The sequence below is a fragment of the Argiope bruennichi genome, chromosome 6 (assembly GCF_947563725.1).
Source record: "Argiope bruennichi chromosome 6, qqArgBrue1.1, whole genome shotgun sequence".
NCBI classification, from domain to species: domain Eukaryota; kingdom Metazoa; phylum Arthropoda; class Arachnida; order Araneae; family Araneidae; genus Argiope; species Argiope bruennichi.
Window position 1 is genome coordinate 20,786,501 of NC_079156.1, and position 25,950 is coordinate 20,812,450.

At 29.4% G+C, this 25,950-nt stretch overlaps 1 protein-coding gene across 5 annotated transcripts in view; it reads left to right on the forward strand.

Moving 5' to 3' along the window:
• Positions 1 to 25,950, forward strand: part of LOC129971375 (tumor protein p53-inducible protein 11-like) — a 404,928-nt gene that overhangs the window by 366,959 nt on the left and 12,019 nt on the right. For 4 of the 5 annotated variants that reach the window (XM_056085081.1, XM_056085083.1, XM_056085082.1 and 1 more), the window contains exons 3-4: positions 20,774 to 20,867; positions 25,243 to 25,350. In XM_056085081.1, coding sequence (XP_055941056.1) covers positions 20,774 to 20,867; positions 25,243 to 25,350 — 202 coding nt within the window. Of the gene's footprint in view, positions 1 to 8,344; positions 8,418 to 20,773; positions 20,868 to 25,242; positions 25,351 to 25,950 lie in introns of those variants that run through there. The other variant, XM_056085084.1, reaches the window with a different exon arrangement.

The window sequence follows — 25,950 nt, forward strand, 5'->3', positions numbered from 1 at the left end:
GAACATCATGATATTTATTCGAACAGAAGCATAATCAAAAGACCGATGACGCACGAGAATAAAAGCCAAATGGTTTATCCTTTTGTATATATCAATATACGGAGAGGAGCACGGCATGTACATGGACGAGAAGTCACCAAATAATATAGTGAGGTCTCGTTTCTCCTCGGAGTTACAGTAGTGGTTCAGGGATGAAATTTCACTTTGATAACGGAACGTACCTTGTGCGTAAGTGTTTGAGCTGTACCGGTTATGACTATTAAAGTAATATTATTTCTATCATCCAGGTATTTTCCATTTTTTTCAGTTAAATCTTTATTAGAGTTAGCGGAGTTGGTAGGGCGAATGTTAGAAAAAATATATATAATTTTTACTTATCAGGAAGGTTGCACTTTCCTCCATAGATTACATTATGGATAATGCTTGACTTTGGATATGAGGTAATTTAAAGTAGAATCTTCTTAAGCTTTCATCCAATATCAACTCTAAAGCTGCGGTAGCCAGGTGCTAAGGTCTCGTTTACGGAACCAGCTCGTTCCAGGTTCAAGACCAGATTCCACTCAAAACCTGCCGTGCAAGCGGCTCTGGTGCATATTAAATTCGTCGGGGCCTAATGGCCTACCACTGGTGTGGTGTAGAAGCGTGGAGAGGGGTACCAGTTCAAATCTCATCCTCATCATCTGAGCGCTGCTCAAATTTATAAAGTCAGTTCAAAAATAGTCATAATTTGACCCTTCAAACATGGTATTATTAATATAACTAAACTGAACAAAATCAATATCAACTCTTCATCTGGATTGGAAAGTCTCTGCTTCTTCGTTGCCTAAAATATGTAACAAAAAAAAACTTATGCAAAAAAAAAAATGTATTTTAAAATTAAACTATACAAATCAATAAAGATAGCTTTACGCTATACTAAAGGAAGGAACTAAGCGAAGTTAGACATATCTTCATGAGATAGTATTTTTGTTGCTGTTGTATAAAAGTGGTATTGTAGTAGAAAATATGTTGATCAATAAACTATACAGTTACACTCTATTGTTCGCCCCATAAGAGTTCACCTCTCCATTTCTTATGTCATGTACGGATAGACATATTACTTATCTATTGTATGTCGGAAGTCTCTGCATCCGTGTCCTGTGAGGTCTTCCAACGTACAGTAGATAAGTAAATTGATGGGACTGACACTTGATGGCTTAACCTCTTTTAATACTTACAGCAGTAAGATATTTTGTATGTGTAATCAATTGTATCTAAGAGGAGTGTTTGTTTGCATAAAGTTTATCTTATCTAACACGAAAATAAATGAATTTTGAAAATTAGTACTTTGGGATCAAGAATAAAGACCATCAAGAATAAAGAAAGTACTTTTGCCTCCTCCCTCTTTTTTTCAAAGCATTGGAAGATAATATGTGAAGTCTCTTTAGACCGCCTTTCGGTATCACCAATTCTTTTAACCACATGCGGTGGCAAGAAATTCACAGATAAGCTTGGCAAAACAATCCACTGTACTTCGCAATGAGACCTCACAAAGTATCCGATACATTATAGAAATCAGCAAAAGATTTGTATATCCTAAATGAATTAATTTTCGACCTAATACCTACGCTTCTGTAAAACCACTTACTAAGTAATCTCATTGTCATGCCATAATTCACTGTCAGGAGGTTAAGAACCTTGAGTTCAAGGACTCCATGACACCGTTCAAATTCGCCAATTCCAGCAAGCAATCTCAGTTGCCTGCTGACTTGTGAAGGACGTCGTTGGTGATTCTGTGGCAAAAATGTATCGACTGAGTGGCACATCTTTTCACCGCATTTGTTTAGTAGCGGTCATCCTATACAAGATGTGGGTTGTGACACAAGAGTATTAAAATCTTATCTACATAATGATGAGACATCTAACAAATTATGACGGAAAGGTAAATGAAATCAATAAGGTTCAGTGGCATAGCATAGGTATCTATCGTATATAGAGATAAATGAAAATCGGATGATATAGCATTTATTTTAGCTCTAAGAAATTAAACAATACCAATAAAAATACCAAAAGAGATAAGAACAGCCTTAAAGTAATTTATGTGTTCTCTAATCTTACGAGTTCACCTTATTAAAGTCCCCAAAGTTCCATTGTTAGTTTAATTCCCCGAAATAAATTGCTCTATTACAACGTCTGGACGTAATTTAAATATCTTTTTACTATGTAACAAATTTATCTAACTTCTCTGTTATTCTCATAAAAGGACGCTTTATTTATTACGGCGTCTAGCCTTAAGACGCTGAAAAGCTAAAAGATTAATTAAGATTCTTCAAAACAATATGTAATTATCTATTTTTAATCGATAAATTCTTATTGAACAAGTGTTTTTGTAAAAATAAGTTTTCTCTTTCTGTCATTACTGTTTCTAAAATTCTTCTTTGATTAGTTGTTGATATTTATTGATTTTTTTTGCCTGTGTTTATCAAAAATACAAACGTGAAAAAATGATTAAAATAATTAAAATTCTTAATTAAGCTTGCGTTCATGAATCCTGGCAACAATAAGTGAAGATTTTTCTAATTAACTAGCGGATGGAAAGAATTAGTTTTTTATTTTTATTTTATTATTATTTTTTTTATTTACCTCTTCGTTTTTATGACTCCTTCTGAATTTGAAAAATATTCCTTACTTCCATTTAGAACAAATAAATAATCATGAAATATATTCGATTTTTAATACAACAAACTCAAACTAACGTCATCGGTTTGAATAATAAAAATGCTCGTGTGTGTGTGTTGGCTCTCTACAATATAGATTGTTCCGTCTGGTATTCACCTTAGTTTTAGCTTTATTAACGTCTCGTTTTAAAGCAACACTAAGGCTATTTTGGAATGGGCCTCGTCATTTTGAACCGCGGTCAGATGACGAGGACGACACCTGAGGAGCATCCCTTCTCCAAACTTCCATTCCACACCAGCGGAAGGACGTTTGCCTCCAACGGATTTGATGTGCACCGGATCCGCTTACGCGACGGTTCTTCAGTGGAATCGAGTCGCAAACCTGAAACCTTCCTTTTTCCAAAGCCGAGGCCTCACCACCAGGCCACCGTGGTCTGGTATTTATTTTAGAGAGATCAAATATGACAAATATATATTTGCGAATATGGGAATGTATATCTCGAAGCTTTTTAAAAATATATTAAATTGTTTGGGGTTAATCAAAATGTTAACTATTTCTTTTTATAAGTTATCATACAAAAAGTTTTCATATCATCTTAAGATTCATAAATTTATCTCTTTAAGGATACCAGTTAAAGAGCCTTGAATTTTTTTCTCTGGTTCTTGCCATTTTTTACCTTTTCTTTTCTTTCTCTTCATTGCATTTTTCTTTTGCTTAAAGAGAAGATATTGTCAGAAAAGTCTGTGATTTGAGGTTTTGACGATTCTTTACGTTCCGACTAGGGATTGCAATACCGGACCAAAATTTCAATACCGGTATTCGGTATTTTTTAAATTTTAATACCGGGATACCGGTTTTAATACCGGTATTAGAAATTCAGGAAAAAGAAAGAAAACACAGGTGTTTCTTGGTTTTATTTGCCAGTTTTGTTAGAGTGTGTAAATATCACAAAAAATAATTTGTAACCTATAAATTATAACAGTATATAAAGAATCACAAAAAAGTACAGAAACACCTTATTTATTTAAATCACAAAAAAAAGTGTAAATATCACTATTCAGTTTGTGGTACAACTAAAAATTTTTGAAATGTGATCTAAAAAAACATAATTCATCAATTGTACTTTCATTAAGCCTAAAAAGTAATCTTGTGTAAAAATGACCAACTGTCGAAAACGCTCTTTCGGCATCTACGCTAGTTGGTGGTACTGTTAGCAATGCGCAATATACTTTTTCCAAGTATTTACCTTTAAATCCCTCATCTTCAAATAAATCGATTTCTCGTCGGAGGGTTTTGGATATAGCTGATTTCTGTATTGTATTTTGGTTCGTTGAAATTTTTTTATTTATCGCTCATTCTAATTTTTGTTAAAGAGACAATTCCTTTTCACTATCGACAGTAGTGACATCATAATCTTCGATAATTGAACCGAATTCTGAATGTGGATAGGTTTGTGGGAAAACATTTTTAAGAAACTTTACTCTAACTTAATCAGATTTGAATTGGTTATTTTCTTTTCTTCTTTTCATTTTCATTTTTAAAATCATTAGAATTATGTAAATACCATAAGCCATTTTCTATTTCGGTATGCCTTTCTTCTGTGCGGTTTTTCAATGCAATATATAATTCTACAGATACTAATGTGTGCTGTTCTTTCAATGGCTGTAACATGAAATGTATTGTTGCATTAGCTGTTAATAAATTAGAATCTCTCCGACGTAATGCCTCAATAGTCAGTTTTATTGGAAGTCGAGCTGATATAGTTCTGGATATTAAGTCGAATTCACTATCTGAAAAATAAATTTACAGGTTTAAGTAGATTATTGCTTTTTGGATTGGATTTCTCAGTTTCAAAAATCGTTCCAACATTAGGAGTAAACTGTTCCAACGTGTTTTAGAATCTAATATTAACATATATTCTGTTTTATTTTCAGTTAGTATATATTTTAGTAACATATCTTTTTTATAAGGGAATGTTTAAATATTTTAACAATTTTTCGAACTTTATTAATTATAGGAAGCAATTCTTGATGGGTTAATATTTCATCCTCATTAGCAGTATCTTCTTCAACAATTACATTGTCAATATCACTCTCACTCTTTTCAAAGTTGTAATCCGAAGTTTCAATATCCACAGTATTTGGATTCTTCTGTTCTTTACATTTTTGGTATAATACATCGATTACTCCTAATTGAATTCCATGCGCATAGCACAACTGATGATTTGCACCAATCAATTTTCCAACTTTTTTCATAATTGTTGCTCCATCAGTCAACTATTTTCTTTCAGGGATAATCCATGTTTCGCTCATTTAGATTTAAGCAATTAATTAAGCCATTCATTAGCTATTTAATTCCGCCCGTTAGGGAGACATAAAAACAAAAACGCGTTCTATTTTGCTATGTTCGCGATACCTGAACGTATAGTGGAGACAATTTTAAAAATTTCTAGTAAATACCGAAAAACCGGTATTTAAACGTGTGAATACCGGTATTACAAAATTGTACAAATGGCTCAAAATACCGGTATTCGGTATCCCGGTATACCGGTATTGCAATCCCTAGTTCCGACGTATATTTGATGAATTGTGTCTGCGTTTGAACACTACTATAATTCAAAATCACTTCGAGCTAGACGGATGAAATCTGATTTATTGATTTTAGACCCAATTGGTACGAATCCAATTTGGACGAAATGTATTCTCGGAAGTATCTCTGTCCATCTATCTTAATATAAATGAATACGATATTTTAATACTTAAATTTCAACGAATTAATTGATAAAAAATTTTAATTGAACGTAATTGTTCCATCCAATGGTGAATTACTTTTCTTTCTAATATCATCAAGGATTATACTACGACTTGTGTACTGTGTCCGATTATTTGTAATGTTGCGAAAAACCACCTAAGAAACAACAAGTAAATACATAAAATTTTCTGCATTAAATTTTGAAATTTTAATTCTGAAATCTACCATTTATGTGCCAAATTTTACGATTGTAAATGAGATAAAATCGTCTGGAAATGACATAAACGCATGCACACAATTTGTTTTCTTTCATAAGTATAAACTAAACTACAATGTTTTACAGTTTAGGTAGTGCTCAACGCTGATTTTGCCGGGGTAATAACTGAAAATTACATCAAAAATAAGATGGTCAGTAGAAAATAAAATTCATAAGACTATTCGAAAATTAAACCAATTGTACCAATGCGTAATGCGGGAATTTTATGGATGGATGAATTGGATTAATTTTCAAAATTGGATTCATTTTTTTTCTATTTGAGATAAGCAATAACAAATAAACAAAAATCAAAAATCAAACATTGCAGATTAAATATAACAGGAAACATAATTACAGATTTTTCATACTCACAATAAAAAGCATGGAGAGAAGGTATCACAATTAATGTATCAAAGGTCCTTGATTTTTTTAAGAAGGCATAAATGTTGCATAAGGGTAAGAGGATCTTAATACTAATAAATAAAAGAATATTTTCTTAAAATTTCATTGTGCATGCCACCCATTTCTTTAAGCTTGTTTTATTTTCACTTTTACGAAATAGAGAGAAAATATCGTAATTCTCAAAAAATACACACTCGAGATTTTGAAGAATATCCACTTTTCAGACCACCTTGATTCTGAAAGTCACATGGTCTTATGCCTCTCCGTTGGTTTATCTGTGACAAAGATAATTCAAAAATATTTTGAGTTATATAATGAAATTTTATACATCATTTTTACACCAAATTTGTAAATTTCCATCAAATTTTGAGCGAAATCCGTCCAGAAGTCTGGGCTGTTTGATTTAAGTTAACACGATAATTACGAAAGGAAGAGACCTAACTAACTGAAATTTGGTATACAGATGTAACGTCTATAGTGTGAAGACGTATCAAATTTTGAGACGATTCCAACAAGGGGGGGATTTTCTATTGGTCTGTATTTTTTGCAAACATATAAATGGGATAACTGAAAAACGCAATGACTTAAATATATAAAATTTGGTAAGTGATTTTGTGGCTGCAAGTGTAATTCTTTGTCAAAACATTTTTTTTTTTCAATCGGTTGGAAAAAAAACGCGTCTAAAGCACAAGCTCACATTTATTAGAGCGTATGCGAGACAGTTTTGAGGCAACCACTCAAAAAATTCATGTGAATAAGAAAATAATATATATTTTTTAAATTTTCATACAGTAAAATATAAGTACAAAGAATAAAGATAACCTATTTAAACAGGAATGGCGGTGTTTCCATGATATTCCAATTTCCATGACGATCGATTAAAACCTCAAAACAATCATGCAAAAATTCTTCCATAACTCTTGTCACGACTGTTTGAAATTCTACCCGGTGAAAAAAATTCTTTTCTCCCGTTTCACAATTTATTTCACTAAACGTTTCTTTTTTTCCCCTTATATTATTATTTTGAAGAAATATTGTGAAGAAAAAGATGAATGAAAGCAAACAGCGTCCATTTCCAAATACAGTAAACATCTTTACGAAATAAAAGCATTCCCAAACTTTTCGAAATATTTTTTTCTGGTTGTTATACGGATCAGACAAATGCTTTTAGAATATTATTTTCCTTCCAAAGGATGCACACTTTTATTGTCTATTTGATGGCCTTGGTAATAGAAAAGAATAGTGTTTATTTTTAGACGTTAACTATCACTGCTGCTGCTATTCTATCGCTCCCTAACTGTCGTTTTTCTTCTTCTTAAAGAGTTGTGCATTACTCGTATTTTTAGTTTCTCTGAAAAAAGGATTCTTTAACAAAATGAAGAAACATGGCGAAGAAGAAATAAAAACTTAATTTCAGTCGCAGTCTTTTATTTAATTTCTCTCTTCTAAAAAACTTTAGCCAACTGTTTTATGGATGGGAAAATGCACCGTCTACTGAATTTGAAAGTAAATTTAATTTAAAATGAAAAAATCATTTTGCTAATCCTTTATTTTTTTTCGATGCAGAAGTTTTTATAAACTTTTTCTGAAATATATTAGAAAAAATATGAATAGTTAGGCGCATATTATATTAAAATTATTCTTTTCTTCTTTTGTTTCAAATTGGTCCGGCTTTATAAAATTATATTCTAGCGTTTCATTATTATAATGATTTCACTTTTAAATATTTTTGGCCAATAGTTTGCCTCTTTTAGAGACAACAGCTATAAAGTTTATTCAAAAGTTTCATTTATATATTATGGCAAACTGAGTTGTTGTTGAGTTGCATTTGTGATGTAGTATTTTTTATAAATGCAATTAATTTATATGGTTTTAAAATCTTTAATATATTAATTCGAAACAGTCACGATAATATTTTGCAATGATTAGGCTTATAACCAAGCAGTAATAATAATTAATTACTGCATTTGACCGCAAAATATCTATCTAGTTCTTTGTACAAAAATAGCACCTTAATAAAAGATTGCAGAAACACTATAAGAATCTGTCGTCAACAGAAAATTGTCTTGTCAAACCCAAATCGAATTTGCTCACAAGCTAAAGCACATTTCCTATTCATAAAGACAGATAACAATAAAAGAAACAAAAAATCTATCGCACGAATAACAAAAATGTGTCACTGTATTGGACCGGATGATTGGTTCAAGAGCATGCGCGTTAGGTTTCAGCGGATGTTGAATTGAATCTCAGAAATTTTTGTTTTATTTGTTGTTCTATAGCACAAAAAAATGGCGCTGGAAGGAAAGATTTTGTGAAATAAAATTCGAGGGGAAAAAATGCCAAAGAGTTCGTAAGTGTTATTTTTTCTCTTAAACGTTTTATACAAATAAATTTGTATTTTGTTTCATAACAAATTAAGCGGACAAGTAGGTGAATTAAAATAATAATTTTCAAGTATAACTTTTTTTTCGAAAAAAATATTCTTTTGTGCAGACAATTTTTTTATTATTATTATTAATGACAGTCTTTTCAAAAATAGTTTGTCTTTACTTCATATTTTTATGGGTCTTTTTCAAATAATACTTTCAGCCATTTTTACTTATTTTTTAAACAAAATTTTTTATCACTTTTGCTTAAATCTAATTATTATAATTCTAATTAGCTCAAACAGTATCGTTCTTAGGAATATTTATGGAAATTTAAGTAATTATGGAGAAGAGATTTCAGGTACTTGAATGACTTATTAACAACTTTTGATAATTGTATCTTGACTTATCTTTACTTTTTTGTCATATTAGTATTCATAAGAATTAAAAAGGCTTCGGTAAAGTACATTTTTTTCTCAAAACACTACATTTTATTTCATGGATAACTGCACTTTCCTATCAAAAGCAATTGATGAGTTGATTGTTAAAAGTTTATTTATTTATTTCTTTAAAAAATTGTATGATCTGTAATTACTAATGTTTTTAAAATGCTTATTATTTCTAAAAATTTTCACCGCTCATTACAAATGTGAAAAATTACATTTTTTTTTCTTTAATAGAAAATATTTAATATTCAGTTTTTATTCTATGAATGAATTTCAAATTCAATAGATCAGAAAAATTGATTGTGAAAATGTTTATGAAAAGAATTAGTGCTCGTTCTTTTAAATTTACTTACATATCTACATCTAATTTCTTTCTAAGATTTTTTATGTTTTTAATATGCTTTTATAGAATCAGAGAGCAATTTTTATAGAAAAGCAAAATTAAATAAAAGTAATTTTATATTTAAATAAATTACTTTAAAAAAATGTAAAGAAATTATAATCATCTGTGCTCTTCAAATATTTTGATCAAATACATTTCAGATCTTAGAAATAAGCTTTTAAATTTCATCAATAAATATTATTTTTTAAGTCAACAAAACCGTAATTTCTGAAGAAAATGTTAACCCTGTATTTTAAAGAAAATATCCAAAATCTGCTTTTTAAAATTGACCTTGAAATATTTATGCTGATAAGAAGTTTGAAAAGTGTATTTTTCCCAAATAATTTCATATCATTTTCTAATATTCTAATTTAAATATTCAAATTTTAATATTCTAGATATATTTGCAAATGATGGTTTTTCTTTTCTTGCAGAATAATTTTAAGACAATTATCCTTCATTATATCCAGTAACTTTAAAATAAAATCGTTTGGTTAAATATGATTGCTGCTTTTTTAAAACTCTAATTGTATGCAATATCTTCGAAATAAAATCGTTTGGTTAAATTCGATTTCATCTGATTTAAAACAGGAATTGTAACTTTATTTTTTCAAAGTTTTAGAAATGTCTCTTCAATAATTCAAATGAATATTACATTTCTCCAATGCTCTAAATTAAGATAAAATAATTATTCTTTCGTTAAGGAGATGTTTGTTTTAGAATTCTAAAATAAGAATTTTTAAAGTTAATTATTTAGAAGAGCAAGTATATTCATTAAATTTATTTTTAATGAATACATGCTACAATATGAATACTAATATTAATCCTTTGGCTTATTTTGTATAATTTATTCAGCAGAATATAAATCTTACCGCTTCTAAAAAAATATGAACAGAGATCAGAATCTCATTTCAATTATCTTTGTAAAACATCGACTAACTAAACTCAAAGGCTTAGATTAAATTTTGTTTTAATTTTAAATAATTTGGGGATTTCATAATGTGATCGATTTATGGATGAAAATTAAGTAACTTCAAAATGAAGGAATTAAGCAATGAAATTTAAATAACATCAAAATATTTTTCCTGCAAATTTTAAAACCCTTTTCTGAATAACAATTTTTTAATTATAATATGTCGCTTATTTATAATTTTATGTTTCATGTTTTAAAATTATTTTCTGAGAATCTAGTGCTATTACATTAACCCCACATAATTAGTTGCTTTTATTTTTATTCAATAGTGTCGTATCTATTTATATAATTCTATGCTATATAAATTCTTAAGGAATTCTGTCTTTGTGCTTTTTTCATTAATCAAAAGTCTCATCAATCATTTCTACAAAGGTAATTGGTCTTCATTTGTCTCATACAAAACTTTGCTTGAAATGTAATTGGAATAGAATTTGTATCAAACATCATATTTTCCCTCCAGTTTTAGCATTTACTTTTAAAAGAAAAAATATCTTAATCTGAAGCAATGTTGATAAACATGCTTTGTCTTTCATTCCGTTTTACCAATTTTTAAAAAATTCTACCAGAGAATCTTTTAGTGAAGATGAGATGTTTCCAAAAAAATTCGAAAATCGTGCAATTCTGAAAGATATTGGTTATTGCTACATATCTTAAAGTTTATTTTAGAGAAATGGATAAAAATTTAAAATACTGATTTATGTTTTAGGTTTTGCTTCTTTTATAATCATAATCATAATTATTTTGCAATTTCTATACAAATATTTTTGACTTGTAAATTTAAAAATTAATTTAAAAAATATATATTCTCATATTTTCAAAAAGATAATATTTGTTTTTATTGAGTATTTAAATGCAAAGTAAGAATTAATTTCAAATAATCATGGTATCTTGATATATAAAAAATAATAGTAACTCTTTTTTTTTAAGTTAAAAATTCCGATTTTCAATTACTTATAACTCTTTGTCCTTTATACAGAATTACATAATTTTGTATATATTCTAAATACTTTTATCTGGAGAATTCAGACATATATCAAATATGTTGTTAGTATTAGGAAAAATGTAAGTATATATGAAGCTATAAATCTAAATATGGAGACCACCGTTACTTGAAGAAATATTTTACATATTTTACTGAAAATATATTTCTACAACGACAAGCATTTACATTCAGTAATCAGTTTCAGAATACAGTGTAGTATCCGAATTTATTCAATAGAATGAACTGTACCAAAAATTGCACAGATTGGACAAAAACTATGGATTTCCATTGGAACACATTCCAATTAAAATATAAATTAAATTTTCCTATGAATACATTAATTTAATATTACTAGGGATTGCAATACCGGGATACCGAATGCCGGTATTTTGAGCCATTTGTACAATTTTGTAATACCGGTATTCACAAGTTTAAATACCGGTTTTTCGGTATTTACTAGAAATTTTTAAAATTTCTCCACTATATGTTCAGGTATCGCAAACATAGCAAAATAGTATGCGTTTTTGTTTTTATGTCTCCATAACGGGCGAAATTAATTAGCAAATTAACGACTTAATTAATTGCTTAAATCTAAATTTGCAAAACATGGATTATCCCTGAAAGAAAATATTGTATCCTTAACGACTGATGGAGCAACAATTATGAAAAAAGTTGGAAAGTTGATAGGTGCAAATCAGCAGTTGTGCTATGCACATGGAATTCAATTAGGAGTAATCGATGTATTATACTAAAAAAATAAAGAACAGAAGAATCCAAATACTGTGGATATAGAAATTTCGGATTCCAACTTTGAAAGTAAGAGTGAGAGTGATATTGACAATGAAGATAATGACAATGTAATTGTTGAAGAAGATATTGCTAATGAGGATGAAATATTAACCTATCAAGAATTGCTTCCTATAATTTATAAAGTTCGAAAAATTGTTAAGATATTTAAACGTTCCTCTATAAAAAGGATATTTTACTAAAATATATACTAACTAAAAATAAAACAGAATATATGTTAATATTAGATTCTAAAACACGTTGGAATAGTTTACTCCTAATGATGGAACGATTTTAGAGAAGTCCAATCCAAAAAGCAATAATCGACTTAAACCTGTAAATTAATTTTTCAGATAGTGAATTCGACTTAATATACAGAACTATATCAGCTCTACTTCCAATAAAACTGACTTTTGAAGCATTGTGTCGGAGAGATTCTAATTTAATAACAGCTAATGCAACAATAAATTTCATGTTGCAGTCACTGAAAGAACAGCACACATCACTATCTGAAGAATCATATATTACATTGAAAAATCGTACAGAGGAAAGGCATACCGAAATAGAAAATGTCTTACGGCATTTACATAATTATAATGATTTTGAAAATGAAAAAGAAGAAAAGAAAAGAACCAATTCAATTCTGATTAAGTTTAGAGTAAATTTTCTTAAAATTTTTTACCCACAACCCTATCCAACTTCAGAAGAATTCGGTTCAATTATCGAAGATTATGATGTCACTACTGTCGATAGTGAAAAGGAATTGTCTCTTGAACAAAAATTAGAATGAGCGATAAATAAAAAAAGGTTAAAGAACCAAAATACAATACAGAAATCAGCTATATCCAAAACCCTCCGACGAGAAATCGATTTATTTAAAGATGAAGGATTTAGAGGTAAATACTTGGAAAAAGTATATCGTGCATTGCTAACAGTACCACCCACTAGCGTAGATGCCGAAAGAGCGTTTTCGACAGCTGGTCATTTTTACACAAAATTACTTTTCAGGCTTAATGACAATACAATTGATCCATTATGTTTTTTAAGATCATGTTTCAAAAAGTTGTAATAGTACCCCAGACTGAATAGTAATATTTGCACTTTTTTGTGATTTAAATAAATAAGATGTTTCTTTACTTTTTTGTGATTTAAATAAATAAGAAGTTTCTTTACTTTTTTGTGATTATATACTGTTATAATTTATAGGTTACAAATTATTTTTGTGATATTTTCACTCTTTAATAAAACTGCCAAATAAAACAAAGAAACACCTGTGTTTTCTTCCTTTTTCTAAAATTTCTAATACCGGTATTAAAACCGGTATCCCGGTATTAAGATTTAAAAAATACCATTGCAATCCCTAAATATTACCCAAAGCAATTTTTTTGGGTTAATTAAATCACTGCATTTATTCATAAGCTGTTTGCTGTTTATAAGCAGGCACACTATCTCTGAATAGCAACTTGTATGATGCCATTTACTTGAATAAAAATTGTACTAAGAATTCTTCATGGCAGGCAATTAGTCCTAAAAACATATGTATCTATTTCTTATGCATAATCCTTCTTCAGCACATGCTCCCATATTTTTGAGCAGTTGCACACGCACGGGTCATTTTGACCCCAGCCCTCCTGTAAAAAAATTAAATACATTGTTTCATAGATTTCTGCTGTTCTTCTTGCAGCTCTCCCATGAAGGTGTAGGAAGTAGTGTATTAGTAGTATTCAAACTTTTATTATAAAGCCTTTCGAGAAGACTACCTATTTCAATGGTTCTCATGACAAACATTGAAAAAATTTGTACAACTCTTCACTGAACCTAATTCCTAGAACCCAAAACCTCTCTCCGTTCAAAAGTTATGTATATAATTTAAAATAAAAGTTATCTTGGTAACATGTTAACAAGAGTCATTTTGTTTGGATTTTAATCAGTATGGTATATATTATAAGGCATAATAAAACTTGAATGACTTCGAAAATGGTCCATTTTGTGCAAAAGGGATGGAAATGCTGTGGTTTGAAATTTTCATCTCTTTATTACTTCCTTAATATCAAAGATAAAACATTAATCAAATTATTAGAATTAGAGTCTTATTAAGACGAAAAACTTTTCTATTTAAAGTTTTTGATAGCTGCAACTGCTTAGAAGTGAGTGGTTAAAAAAGGATTTTCGAACCTTAATTTTGATTGTTTCTAACATCAACAATTTATGCTGCCAGTTTTGAAAAAAAAAAATGAAATAAAACTTTTACCGTTATTTCGTACAGTTATTTACAAAGAATTATAATTATTATGATTATTGTGATTAATCAATTATCGTTAATTAATGAGATAGTTAGGTTAATAAATTTTCCTGTTATTATAAATAATACCAGATTACCATTTATATCTGTTTTAATAATTTGAATACATTTAAATAATATATAATCTTCATTAAAATTTGATTTTTTTCGAGTCTCTCATAACTATTCTTCAAAAGGTAATTCCTTTTTCTAAAGCACATTCCATTTTACTCAATGACCAAATTTGCATTCTAAATTCAAAGTTCAGCTTTTGAAAAGATAGAGCGTCGTGGTTTTGGGATAATGAATCTCTGAGCCACTGACTGGATTATTCAAAAGGCTTTGAAAACTCTTCGCAAAAAAGGAGATATCTGCATTTATGAGAAACCCCAGTACGCATTTGTATAAACACGTGTCTTCCATTTAAAAGTAGACAAAAGGACCGGAGGGATCAGACTTAATTTAAATCAACCGGAGTCCCACCTGAAATTTCCATGTTCAAGCTTTTGTTCAAATAAAGTGTTGAAAGTGATGAACTATCTTTTTTTAATTATAAAACAAAACTGAAATGTGCTGAATGGTCAAATGTATTTAGAAATGTATTTTTATTTTATTTGTAATGTAAGAATGATTTAGAATTTTAAAGGTTGGTTATAGCAATCCTGTTGAGGGGATTCTTCATTCAACAATTCATCTTCTTACATCAGAATTCTTCCAAGAGTTGTTTATATGAATTTCCAATTATTTTTTTATTTGCAGACGATAACTTATGATTTAAATGACATGACATTTTGAGAATTCCCAGCAATAATTTCTTCCCAATTAGCAAACGATAAATTAATTAGTATTTTCTGAAAGTAATTATTTTTATTATATTATGCTTTTTTTTATACTTTGAGTTTTGAAAAATGCTCAGAAAATGGACATAATGCTAACATTCAGTATTCTTCTTGAAAAATTCAAGTTGCTTTGTTACGCAAATATTGACGGGATTTTATTATTTATTAAAAAATCACATGACTTCAATAAAACATAAGTTTAAATCAAAAAGGAATAAAATTAATAAACTGAATTTAATCGGATTATAACCATAATTTCTTTAATATTAAGCTCTAACATTTGTTCAAAGTAATTTTTTCTCGGAAAATAACAACTTTCATGCAGATGTTTAATTCTACAAAAATTTATTCCTTAAATTTTATCAAGTTGTTTCTTAACTACTCTTGAGCACTTATTTTAAAAATTTCATAAATTAATTCTTGTTTTGAGATTTACTTAATTATGCAAGTTCTAAAGATATTGATTGAATTGTTATTCCAGGTTCTAATAATTTTAGATTTTTTGTAGTAATTAACTTTTTTAATAACTGTAATCTTTAACAATATATTATATAGACGAATGCATAATTAATTGTTTTTTATTTTAAAAAATCAAACAAACAAAACAAAATTTCAAACAAAATTTGACAAACGAATTATTCTAAAATTTTATGTTTTTCAAACTTAAAACCCTTAATTCCTTTAAAAATTGCTAATAAAATTAAGTCGAAGCATCTTACATTTAATAAATTCATAAATTATGAATTTGTTAGATGTTTTTGCTTTTGACCTATTGATAGAGATAATTTTTTAAGTTTAGATTTATTTAATATGCAAAATACCTTTACAGAAAATAAAATATTATTGTAATTCAAAAGATTTTTTTTTAATTTAGTACAATTCGAATTCTTTTTACAATAGCATAAATAAAATTCCCCCAATCATGTATTAGTTTTTTTTTTTTAAATCCATGCGTTTAATTTAAAACCACGACTCACTTTTTGAAGCTGCAAGTTTGAGGAAATTGGAAAATATATATCTGGTTTTCTATAGCATTTCTGAACTGAATAATATTAAATGTTCAGTGATATGGTATAATACAGGTAAAATTCGTTTTTAATTGAATTTCATACCATAAGTTGAGTCTGAAAATCAAATATCGTTGTTTCCAAACACAAGTGAAAAATGAACATACGAATAAATTGGTTGTTATTACAATTTAAAAAGTTGGTTGTTTATTTTGGTCAAATGGGAAAATTATTATATGTAACAACGGCAAAAATATAGTTTTTATTCTCTTATTTGAGCTGCGAATATTTTAAAAAAATTTGAGTGAGAATTTTAAATATCAGCATTCGACCAATCACCATTTACATTTTAATTACATTTTAATATTAATTCAATTTTGGTCAAAAGGTATTCATTACAAACCAAAATTACCTTCCAGTTATGAAAGGAATTAAAATAGAAGTAATACATTTTTTTTTTTAAAGGAAGATTTGTTTTATCGTGTATCTTTTTACTTTCTTTTATTTGAAGCACAGTGAAAGAATTGTAATCGTCTAAAAATCATCTAATTTCAGATTTTGGTGATTCTCGTCGTTTTAGACCTTAATGAATTCGAAAAACACGCTTTTGGAAAATGTCTGTTCGTCTGTGACAAAGATAAACCTGAAACACTTTAAGTTAAACGCATGAAATTTGTTTTACAGGCTTTGCCCCAAATGTGCACATTTCTATCAAATTTCTACGGTAAAAGATTATCTTAGAATAGGTTCAAACTTTATTCTAAGGTAATCTGACGGTCCTTTCAAGTTTAAGCTACACGATAACTACAAAATGAAGAGAACTGGATGGAAAAAATCTGGTACACAAATTTAGTTTTACGTTGTAAACACTTAACATTAGTTAACACAATAACTACAAAATGAAAACGGATAAAATTCAGTACACTGATTTCACAAGTATAGTGTAAACATCTATCAAAATTTGAACCAAATCTAACAAGAGGTTAAACGTCTGTCAGTATGTATTTTGAGAAACCGATTCAGATGAAAGCGCTATAACTCAAAAACTTAGTGACTGTAATATATCAAATGTGGTATAAGATTTTGTGATTATAGTTATAGTTTTGTGGGAAATTTCGGTTTCTATTGGCTGGGAAAAAACGCGTGTAAAATACAAGTTCACCTTTATTTTAGAATATGCGCGAAACCTTTTGGGAGAACACTTCCGCTGATTTTATTTCTATCATCTACACTTCGAACTAAATTCTCTTTTTTGATATCCTTGTAAACTTAGGTCCTATTTGTCTGACCTATGTTAATTTTCACTTTCGCATATTTTAATGTAATTGTAATTCAAAATGTTACAATAACAAATTTTGAGATCATGGAGTCTAGACCAGATATTGCATGCTGCATTCCCAAGATTCAGTACAATTCCGGTGTGAAATTCTGTAGTGTGGAAATGTGGTAAGTGGCAACTGAAGTGGCCTTGTTGACTTTGGTCCAAAGTAAAGAAACCTTTCCTCAAATTACCCTCTTGTAGTGTCACTACCTATCTCATTAAATTAAAATGAATCTTAAATATAATATGAAAAATCAATAAATTTCCAGAATTATTATAATTTTTAAAATTTCGAAATTCCTCGAATTCTATGTAAGACACATATCATAATTCCGTTCGAATGTCGCATCGTATCGAATGAAATCGAAAGAGACACTTACATGTATAATAATATAGCATCAACTTCTTTACAAAACTTCTGCATTTTTCAATAACTTTTCTGTCTCGAATTCTAAAGTGCATTTTCATATCATCATTTCCTTTCAAAGATGTAAAGATGCCATCTCCTCTTTACTCTCCTCGTGCACTGCCCGTTTCCATGGATCCGCAACGCTTCGCGTGCATTTTGAATCCAATGAATTGGAATACGGGGAGGCTGAATCGTAATTATTCGCGTGCTGTCTGAAAGACCCCTCTTCCGTATTGTTTCGGATCTTATTAAAACTTTACGCTCTGCTCTCTTAAGAAGTCATTTCGATTGGAGGAGTTGCTGTGCTTTTATTCGCTGCTCCAATTATATATGCAATTATACCTTCGTGAAGAAGGGTTCTTTTTGAATGGTGTGCGATTATACATTTAAGAACAGAAAATTATTTTTACCCTTTTACTTTCTTGTGTATGAAGATTGCTTGAAGGAAGTATTGCGAGGGCCAAAATATTTTTTATCGACATTTTAATGAAAATCCATGTTTTAAAGTTCCCTGCGCATGAACGATATATTTTGTCCCTTGCTCTCTCTCTCTCTCTGTGTATATATATGTAAACATATTTTAGCAGTTTTTTTTTGTCGTATGATTATTTTAAGTCAAATTTTGCGCAGTAGCTTCTGAGGGTAAATAACCCTGAGCACCCGAGGGCAGAAGTCTGACTTCTAGCTCATATAAAGATGAAACTCACACACACTCGCTTGCACAACCCCTTTTTACAGGGGAGGAGGGGGGGGGGCTCATTCACACACCTCACAGAGAGAACACAGGGTAGAGAACAACCATTCCCGAACCAGGAACGCCTAGATCATGGGGAAGACGCGCTTCCCCTAGACCAGGACGCCGGCATTGTAGCAGTTGCTTGGCCAAATAGAAGAAACTTTTAAATTTTTAAACTTTAATTCATCATGGGACGCATAATTTGTAAAAGGAAGAAGCGATGATATACGTCAGCCTCTACATAGAGATACAAGAGCAGAAGAGCAAGAAAGACCAAACACTGGTTTTAAAGTGAGATATTGATAGAAATTTCTTTGACACGTGTAGATTTAGGATGTATAATATAAAATTTAAATCCTTATTAATTCCTAATTTTTATCATGAATTAGCTCGTTTTCCTTGATACTAAAATTTGCACTTATTTCCTGATTTAAATCTCATTTTTTAATTAATTCTAACATGCACTCTAAAACGTTGATGATTATTACCGTTTTTAAGGTACAAGCGAAGGGGAAAGAGAAAACCACCCAGAAAATACCTAAGATTCCCTTTCCAGAATCGACACTTGTCAAAAGAACTCCCGGTAGGAATATCTCAGTAAAAAGCACTGAGTGAAAAAAATCTGACTTCTGAAAAAATATCTTATAAATGTAAAATATTTTTTGCTGATGAGTGGCCAATTAGGAGACAAATTGAAAATTTAACCTCAATTTATTTTTCTGTGGGAAAGCATCGTTTAAACACGAAGATGGCAGGTGACACGCGTCTGTTTGTATTCTGACACAATAGAAAATTGCGAGATATTTCTCTCTTATAGTTTGTACTTTGAGATTCATAAAATGATTTCGTTGCACGTGTCGATTCAGGGAAGGGAATCTTAGGTATCTTTGGAAGTTATGCTGTGGGCTTTAGGGATTTTTATTCCCTCTTTCTTGGCGTGAGAATTACAGAAACGGCAAATTTTTAGAGCACGTATTAGAAATAATTAAACAAAAATGTGGGAATTGGATCAGGAAAAGTAAAGAAAATTATAGAATAAAGCAATATGGACTAAATTAACATAAAAAAACAGAAATTGATTAGTATTTAAATTAGATTAAGAAATGTCATGCATATCAAGTTTATATATATATATATATATATATATATATATATATATATATATATATATATATATATATATATAACTTAAAAAACAAAGATCTAGTAATTTGAAATTGGACTTGTGGATTTTTACTTCTCAATTGAGGATTTGAAAAAGAATTTTTGTATCATTTTTGTTGAAGAATTCCTTTATTTTCTATTCTACTTATATAAGCAGGATGATTTAAAACTGAAATAAAATTTAGTAAGAACAGAATTATAGATTTATATCGAATATTGGATCCAGTTGGTCAAGGAAAGAGGTACTTTCTAAGATACACGCTCAAATTTCTGCACTAAATTACAAACATAACAGGGTCATATCTTGGAAATTCTTGAAAAGTGAGAAAAGAGCACACTAAAGATTTTTCTAAAAATGCTGTTACTATCATACAGAATTCTGTTTTATGTGCTTTGATTCAGTAACAGAACTACTGACAAAATTGCCAAATCTAAAAATTTATTTAGTCACCCGGTCCTTTGAATTAATAAAATATTTTTAATATACTAGCATTTTAAGCGAAAGTATACCTGTGTTGTGGGGTTAAAACTAGTCGAATTATGAATCTTCGAATATCACTTTTTTTAGATTATTTTAATCGTGCTCTCGAGAAACATAGACTAATCAACGGGTTACGTTTGTTCGAGGGGTCTTAAAATAGTAAAATTCATAACTTGATCACTTATCAACGCAGAAGAATGGAATTTCCATTAGTTCAAAATACAGGTTATAGAAAAACTATTGATTGACGAAAGACTGAATAAAAATTTAGATTTCTCATTTTTTCAAAAATGTCTTTATTGACTCAAACAACGTAAATTGTGATTATATACATTATTAAGGGCAAATATCAAACAGGGAGTATTCGCTTATCTCTAATGGTTTAAAAATTATCTATAAAGCTAAGATTAGAATGCACATGCTGAGCAAAAAAATTCTATGTTTTTTTCTCTGATGTTCAATTCTATTTTAATATTTATTTTATAAATCTTATAGTTTCGTTGCGTGTAATTTATTTTTCATTTGTATTTCAGGAAGCACAGCAGCGGTGACCTGCACAGCCGACTGAAGACTCGGAAAATATTGGGTGTCGGCGAAACTGATAATGGAGACATTCATCGATCGAAGGTAAGCGGATTCGGTTCTTGTGATAAAAGAAATAATAATGGAATTGCAATGACACGAGCTCTAGTTATCCATGTCAATTGGGTTAAAATTAAAAAATCCATATGAATTAAAATGAGTAAAGCAAATGAAATAACTGATTTTGACTAAAATATTATTAATAAACTATGTGAATATAAGAAATGTGAACTACAGTTTGAATAACATAACACATATAACAAATATAAACAACCGAAAAATAACAATAAATGAGCTGTATGAATTTAAATGGGCGAAGGCAGTGAAATAACTAATTTTGACTTAAATATTCTTAATGAACTATGTACAGATAAGAAATGTAAACAACAGTTTTGATAACATTTATAACAAATGTAAAAAACAGAAAAAAAATCATAAACCGTCTCTATTAAATAAAATAAGCAACGACAATGAAATAATTGATTTTGACTAAAATATTCTTAATAAATTATGTGAATATAAGAAATCTAAACAATAGTTTGTCTACATTTCAAAAACTGTTTCTTATAATCGTTATATTATTATTTCATGCATTTCGCTTTTTCTCTTGGAAATAACCTTTTGTACTTTTCCGCCTAGGAAATACACAAAGTGAAAATATTATAATCATTAAAAAATATTCATTGTCAAAATTTTGACAAATCTGGGTATTTAGACTCTTTAATTTCGAAAAATAAATTTTTAAAATTATGTTTGGCTTTGAAAATAAAAGCCCAAAAATGCTTTGAGATAAACAGACAAAATTTGGTACATAAACCTAGCATTAAATTTCTAGGTTTTCAATCCAATTTTCAACGAGATCATTTGACTCTAAGACTGTCTGTCTGTATGGGGAAGTGCCAGCAAACACAATAACTATAAAACATAAAGAATTAACTGAATAAAATTCGGAGGACAGTTTTAACGTTTAAATCAAAACGTAGATCCAAATCAAAATTTTGAATCAAATCCAACAAGGGTTTGGCCATCCGTCGACCTATCAATTCTTGAACATGAAAACGCGTTAACTCAAAAACACATCAACTAAGATAAATTAATTTTAGTATGTTATCTTGTTACTAAAATAGTCCCTGTCTCCTTTCAGCTTACTGAAAAAAAAAAGCTTTCCTAATCGCCTGCTTGGTTTTCTTCTATAAAATACGAAATACAATCATGTATTGGACTCTCAAAATGAAACTCTGAGCATTCATTGCATTCATGTTAATGGTGAAGGTCAACAATTTTTATGCGCGATAAAGAGGAGGAAAAACATAAAATTGTAGAAAATTCCAGAACACAGCAGTAGATAAAAAAATGAATGAAAAAACAACATAGCATCACACGCTATTAAGGATCAAATTAAAGACAAAGCTAGTAAAAACAAGCGTGTTCTTTAGTCGTAAAACATTTCAATCCTGAAACTTTTATGACGTTTTCCTAAAGATATTTTTCGAATAGAATTGTTAAAAATGATTCTATTCAACTGAAACACATCTATGTAATTTTCACATTGAAAATTTAATAAATTTGAAAATTTTATGAAAATCTGAAGTTTTACACACAAGTGACAACATTTTCGTTATGAAACTGAAATGAAGGATATTTATAATTTTCGGATAGAAAGGGAAAAAAAGTAGCGGATTCATGTCTCATTTCCACTTTTTAACGGAAATTCTTTAGGAAATAGCGGAAATATTACACTTTGACCGACTGTGTACCAGATAAAATATTTATTTCAAAAAACTAAAGGAATGAGATGGTATGTGGAAATGAATAAATATGATAAAAACCGATTTACAAGTGTAGGCAAAAAATAACCAGCATAAAAATATGTTTACAGTCAACTTTATGGTCATATTTTTAAGATATTTGATGTTTATTGGGGTAAAGCGCACAACAACTGCAACAGAAGACAGATCTTGTTTTTTATCTTCGGCAAATGGCGCCATAAAAGTCAAGGTTTTTTTTTTTTTTTTTTTTTTTTTTAGAATAGAAGAACCAAATCGAAATATTTTATCCAATTTCCTAGACTACTTCTGTTTCCTCCCGCTGTGACTTTAAAAGTTCTTAAATCAAATTCTTCCTTTCGTCGAACACTGAAAGATTATTTTATTTCGAAAAGCGTGGAAAAAGTCGTGTGGCATTCGTTTTTTTACTGAGTTCTTTCATTTTATTTTTCCAACAGAAGTATATTCTTTATGAACAAAATTTCACCGAATCAAAGAAATATGGAAAATTTTATTCGAATGTTTTCACTCGAATTTATATTTTACCCGAGTTGTTTTGTTTTACTATATTTGGAAGAAATAGGCATGTGTTGTAAAACTTTCAATGGCACGAACTTTAAATCTCGATGAGATTAAACAGCTGTGCATCAAATAAAAAATATTTTCAGTACTTGAAATATTTCCTTGAAACTAGGATTTCATTTAAATTATTTTTCACATATTTTATTTTCGGTTGAGTTTACTTTTTTCACAATGTGCAGCACGCCATACTATGCTTGCATGAAAAATGATGACTTCAACTTCAATTTTTTTAATAATATCTATTATGGTCTGTTTTTAAAGAATCAGATTGTTTCTAGGCATGCTTTTATGCTCTTTTATTTCAGCATGATTTCATTTGTGTCTGATTTGATAAGGTTGTGAGATTTTTTGATGTGTATTTCTCGTGACAACGTAGCATTTTAATATTTTTCAGAACTTAGATACCAATTATTTGACTCATTTTATTTAAATTGAGTTTCCTGTGAAGAACGACTTTTAGTAATTGATTTACAGAATCCATTTTATTCATATAAAACAAATTATGAAATACATTAAAATCCAGAAAAGTAGAAAGACTTTTGAAACATACTGTAAGTAAATCTTTAACATAAGAAATTATTACCCCCAGAGTGCATGAAATTAATTAACGGAAAAAGGAAATTGAGCACAGAAAAGAAAAATGACCTCTTTTATTCTGAGTAAAACAGAAAAATCGAGTTGCCTGTAGAAAATAACCTCCTTGTGATTAGGGCTTTGATATTCTAAATCGTAAATATAACAGTAGAAGAAAATAAATTTAATGTAAAAATTATATACATGGAAACGTTTTAAGGTGTCGAAAACAATAATATATAGAAATTAAGCCTAATAAATAACATAAGAAATAAAAATACTTCATATTCACGAAAAATTAAAATTAAGTAAAGTTCATTTTGCTTAATGTTTCTGCCAGCTCCTCATGCTTTTACAGTTTATGTTGACATACATATTTTTGATTAAAAAAACAAATAATTTCTGCGTTTTAGAATATTAATATGCTTGTGTTTTGATAGACTTTTGAAGATTCTGTATAATTGACAATGCTGGATTTAAGTAACAGCCCCCCCCGCTCCCATACACACATAGACTCCCCTTTTTCGATTAATCAATTCCATAACACTTGCCCAATAATGAATATCAAATAACTCACGTGCGAGAATATTTATCTCTCAGCTAAGACAAATAAAATACATTTAAATAAAAATCTGAAAGTTTTAAGGTAACGCAATGCACTTGGCAAATACATATTCTTACACAATATTTCACGGTAGCAAATTTTTCAGTAAGAAGAAGTAATAAAGATGAATGTATGTGTGTCCTCTAAAGATCCTTTATTTTGCACCAAAACAAAAACTACAGACTAAATGTACACCAAACAACACTCATAAAAATCGACGCACAAGTATCAAATAACTAATAAAGAACCGTAATAACACAAAGCGCTCGAGAAAACTCGATAAAGATCAACACTCCAAATGGAGACTTCGCTTATTTACTCTTCTGTGCGCCTCCGTTTTTAAAGCTTTCCTGGCAGGGCATCGAATGCCATGTTGCAAATGCTGGGACTCTAATTATAATTGAAATATTTCCAATATTCGTGATCATTCATTTTTGTCGCCAAATGGTCATCAAGACCTGGAATCATTGACCCTCCAATTTTGTGAATTACTTACTATATTTCTGAAAGGAAGCAGAATTATAGATTCATAAGAATATTAAGCTTTTTTTAACTCTCCATAGTCCTAATGGATGATCTGCGATGTTGCCATGCTTTGAGGATATTTAAATCTAAAGTTGGAAAGGGGAAAAAATCAGCATCAACGTTTGGAAAGACACGAAATGTATGCAAAGTCTCGGTTATATTAGCCCTTTTCATTAGCTGTGATAAAGGAACGAAGGTTGTTTGTGAATCATTATGTGTTGATTTACTGTATGTAGCTCTAACTTTTTGTTAGAAAATTCAATATTTATTATCAACATTAAATCAATGATTATCTATACGCGGTTTTATTAATCTCGATGATTTATTTTCTCTCTGCAATTTTCGTTCCTGAACTTCTGTTTCATTTCAGATCAGCCAACTGCTGGGTCACAATGAACACCTGTACGTGAAGTTCCCGAGAGGATACTGGATGTGGCATCTCGCCATGGCACTCATCTTTACCTTTCTCGGTCTCAATGTAGGTGGATCCCTTTTTGTTCTCCAATTAAGGTGCTATTCACCGGCTCTCTAAAGTATTCTGCGGATTGTAGTGTGGTGGGGAAGTTGATTCGATGCAGGCGGATCATTTAATTCCAACTCTTGCTTTGCCCTTATAACATTTTTAATCATTTTTTAAAATTAGCGTATTTTAAAATAGTCAACCAATTTTCATAATTCTACATTAAACAGACGTGCAATAAAAATATCTAAATTTTCGCAATTTTTTAAATATCAAATTAAAAAGAGAAAATTCATTCGTCAATAGAAGAAAATTTGATTTGCGCATTTAATGGAATGATGACAATTTTAATTAAATATTATTAATTGAATAAAACGAATGTAACATCATTACCGGTTATAAACTCAATTTGTTTGAAAAAGAGAACAGGAGTTCAGCTGTAAGAGATGTAGGAATGCAACAGATATTGAAAAAAGGATATTGGAAACAAACACTAAATATTAAAATGACTTTTGAACTAAATGATGTGTAATTGAGCCATCGCAATACTGATATCGTAGCTTAAGCGTTTTTCTTTTAAGCTTTTAAAAGTACCAGGGGAAAAAAAGTTGTATATCC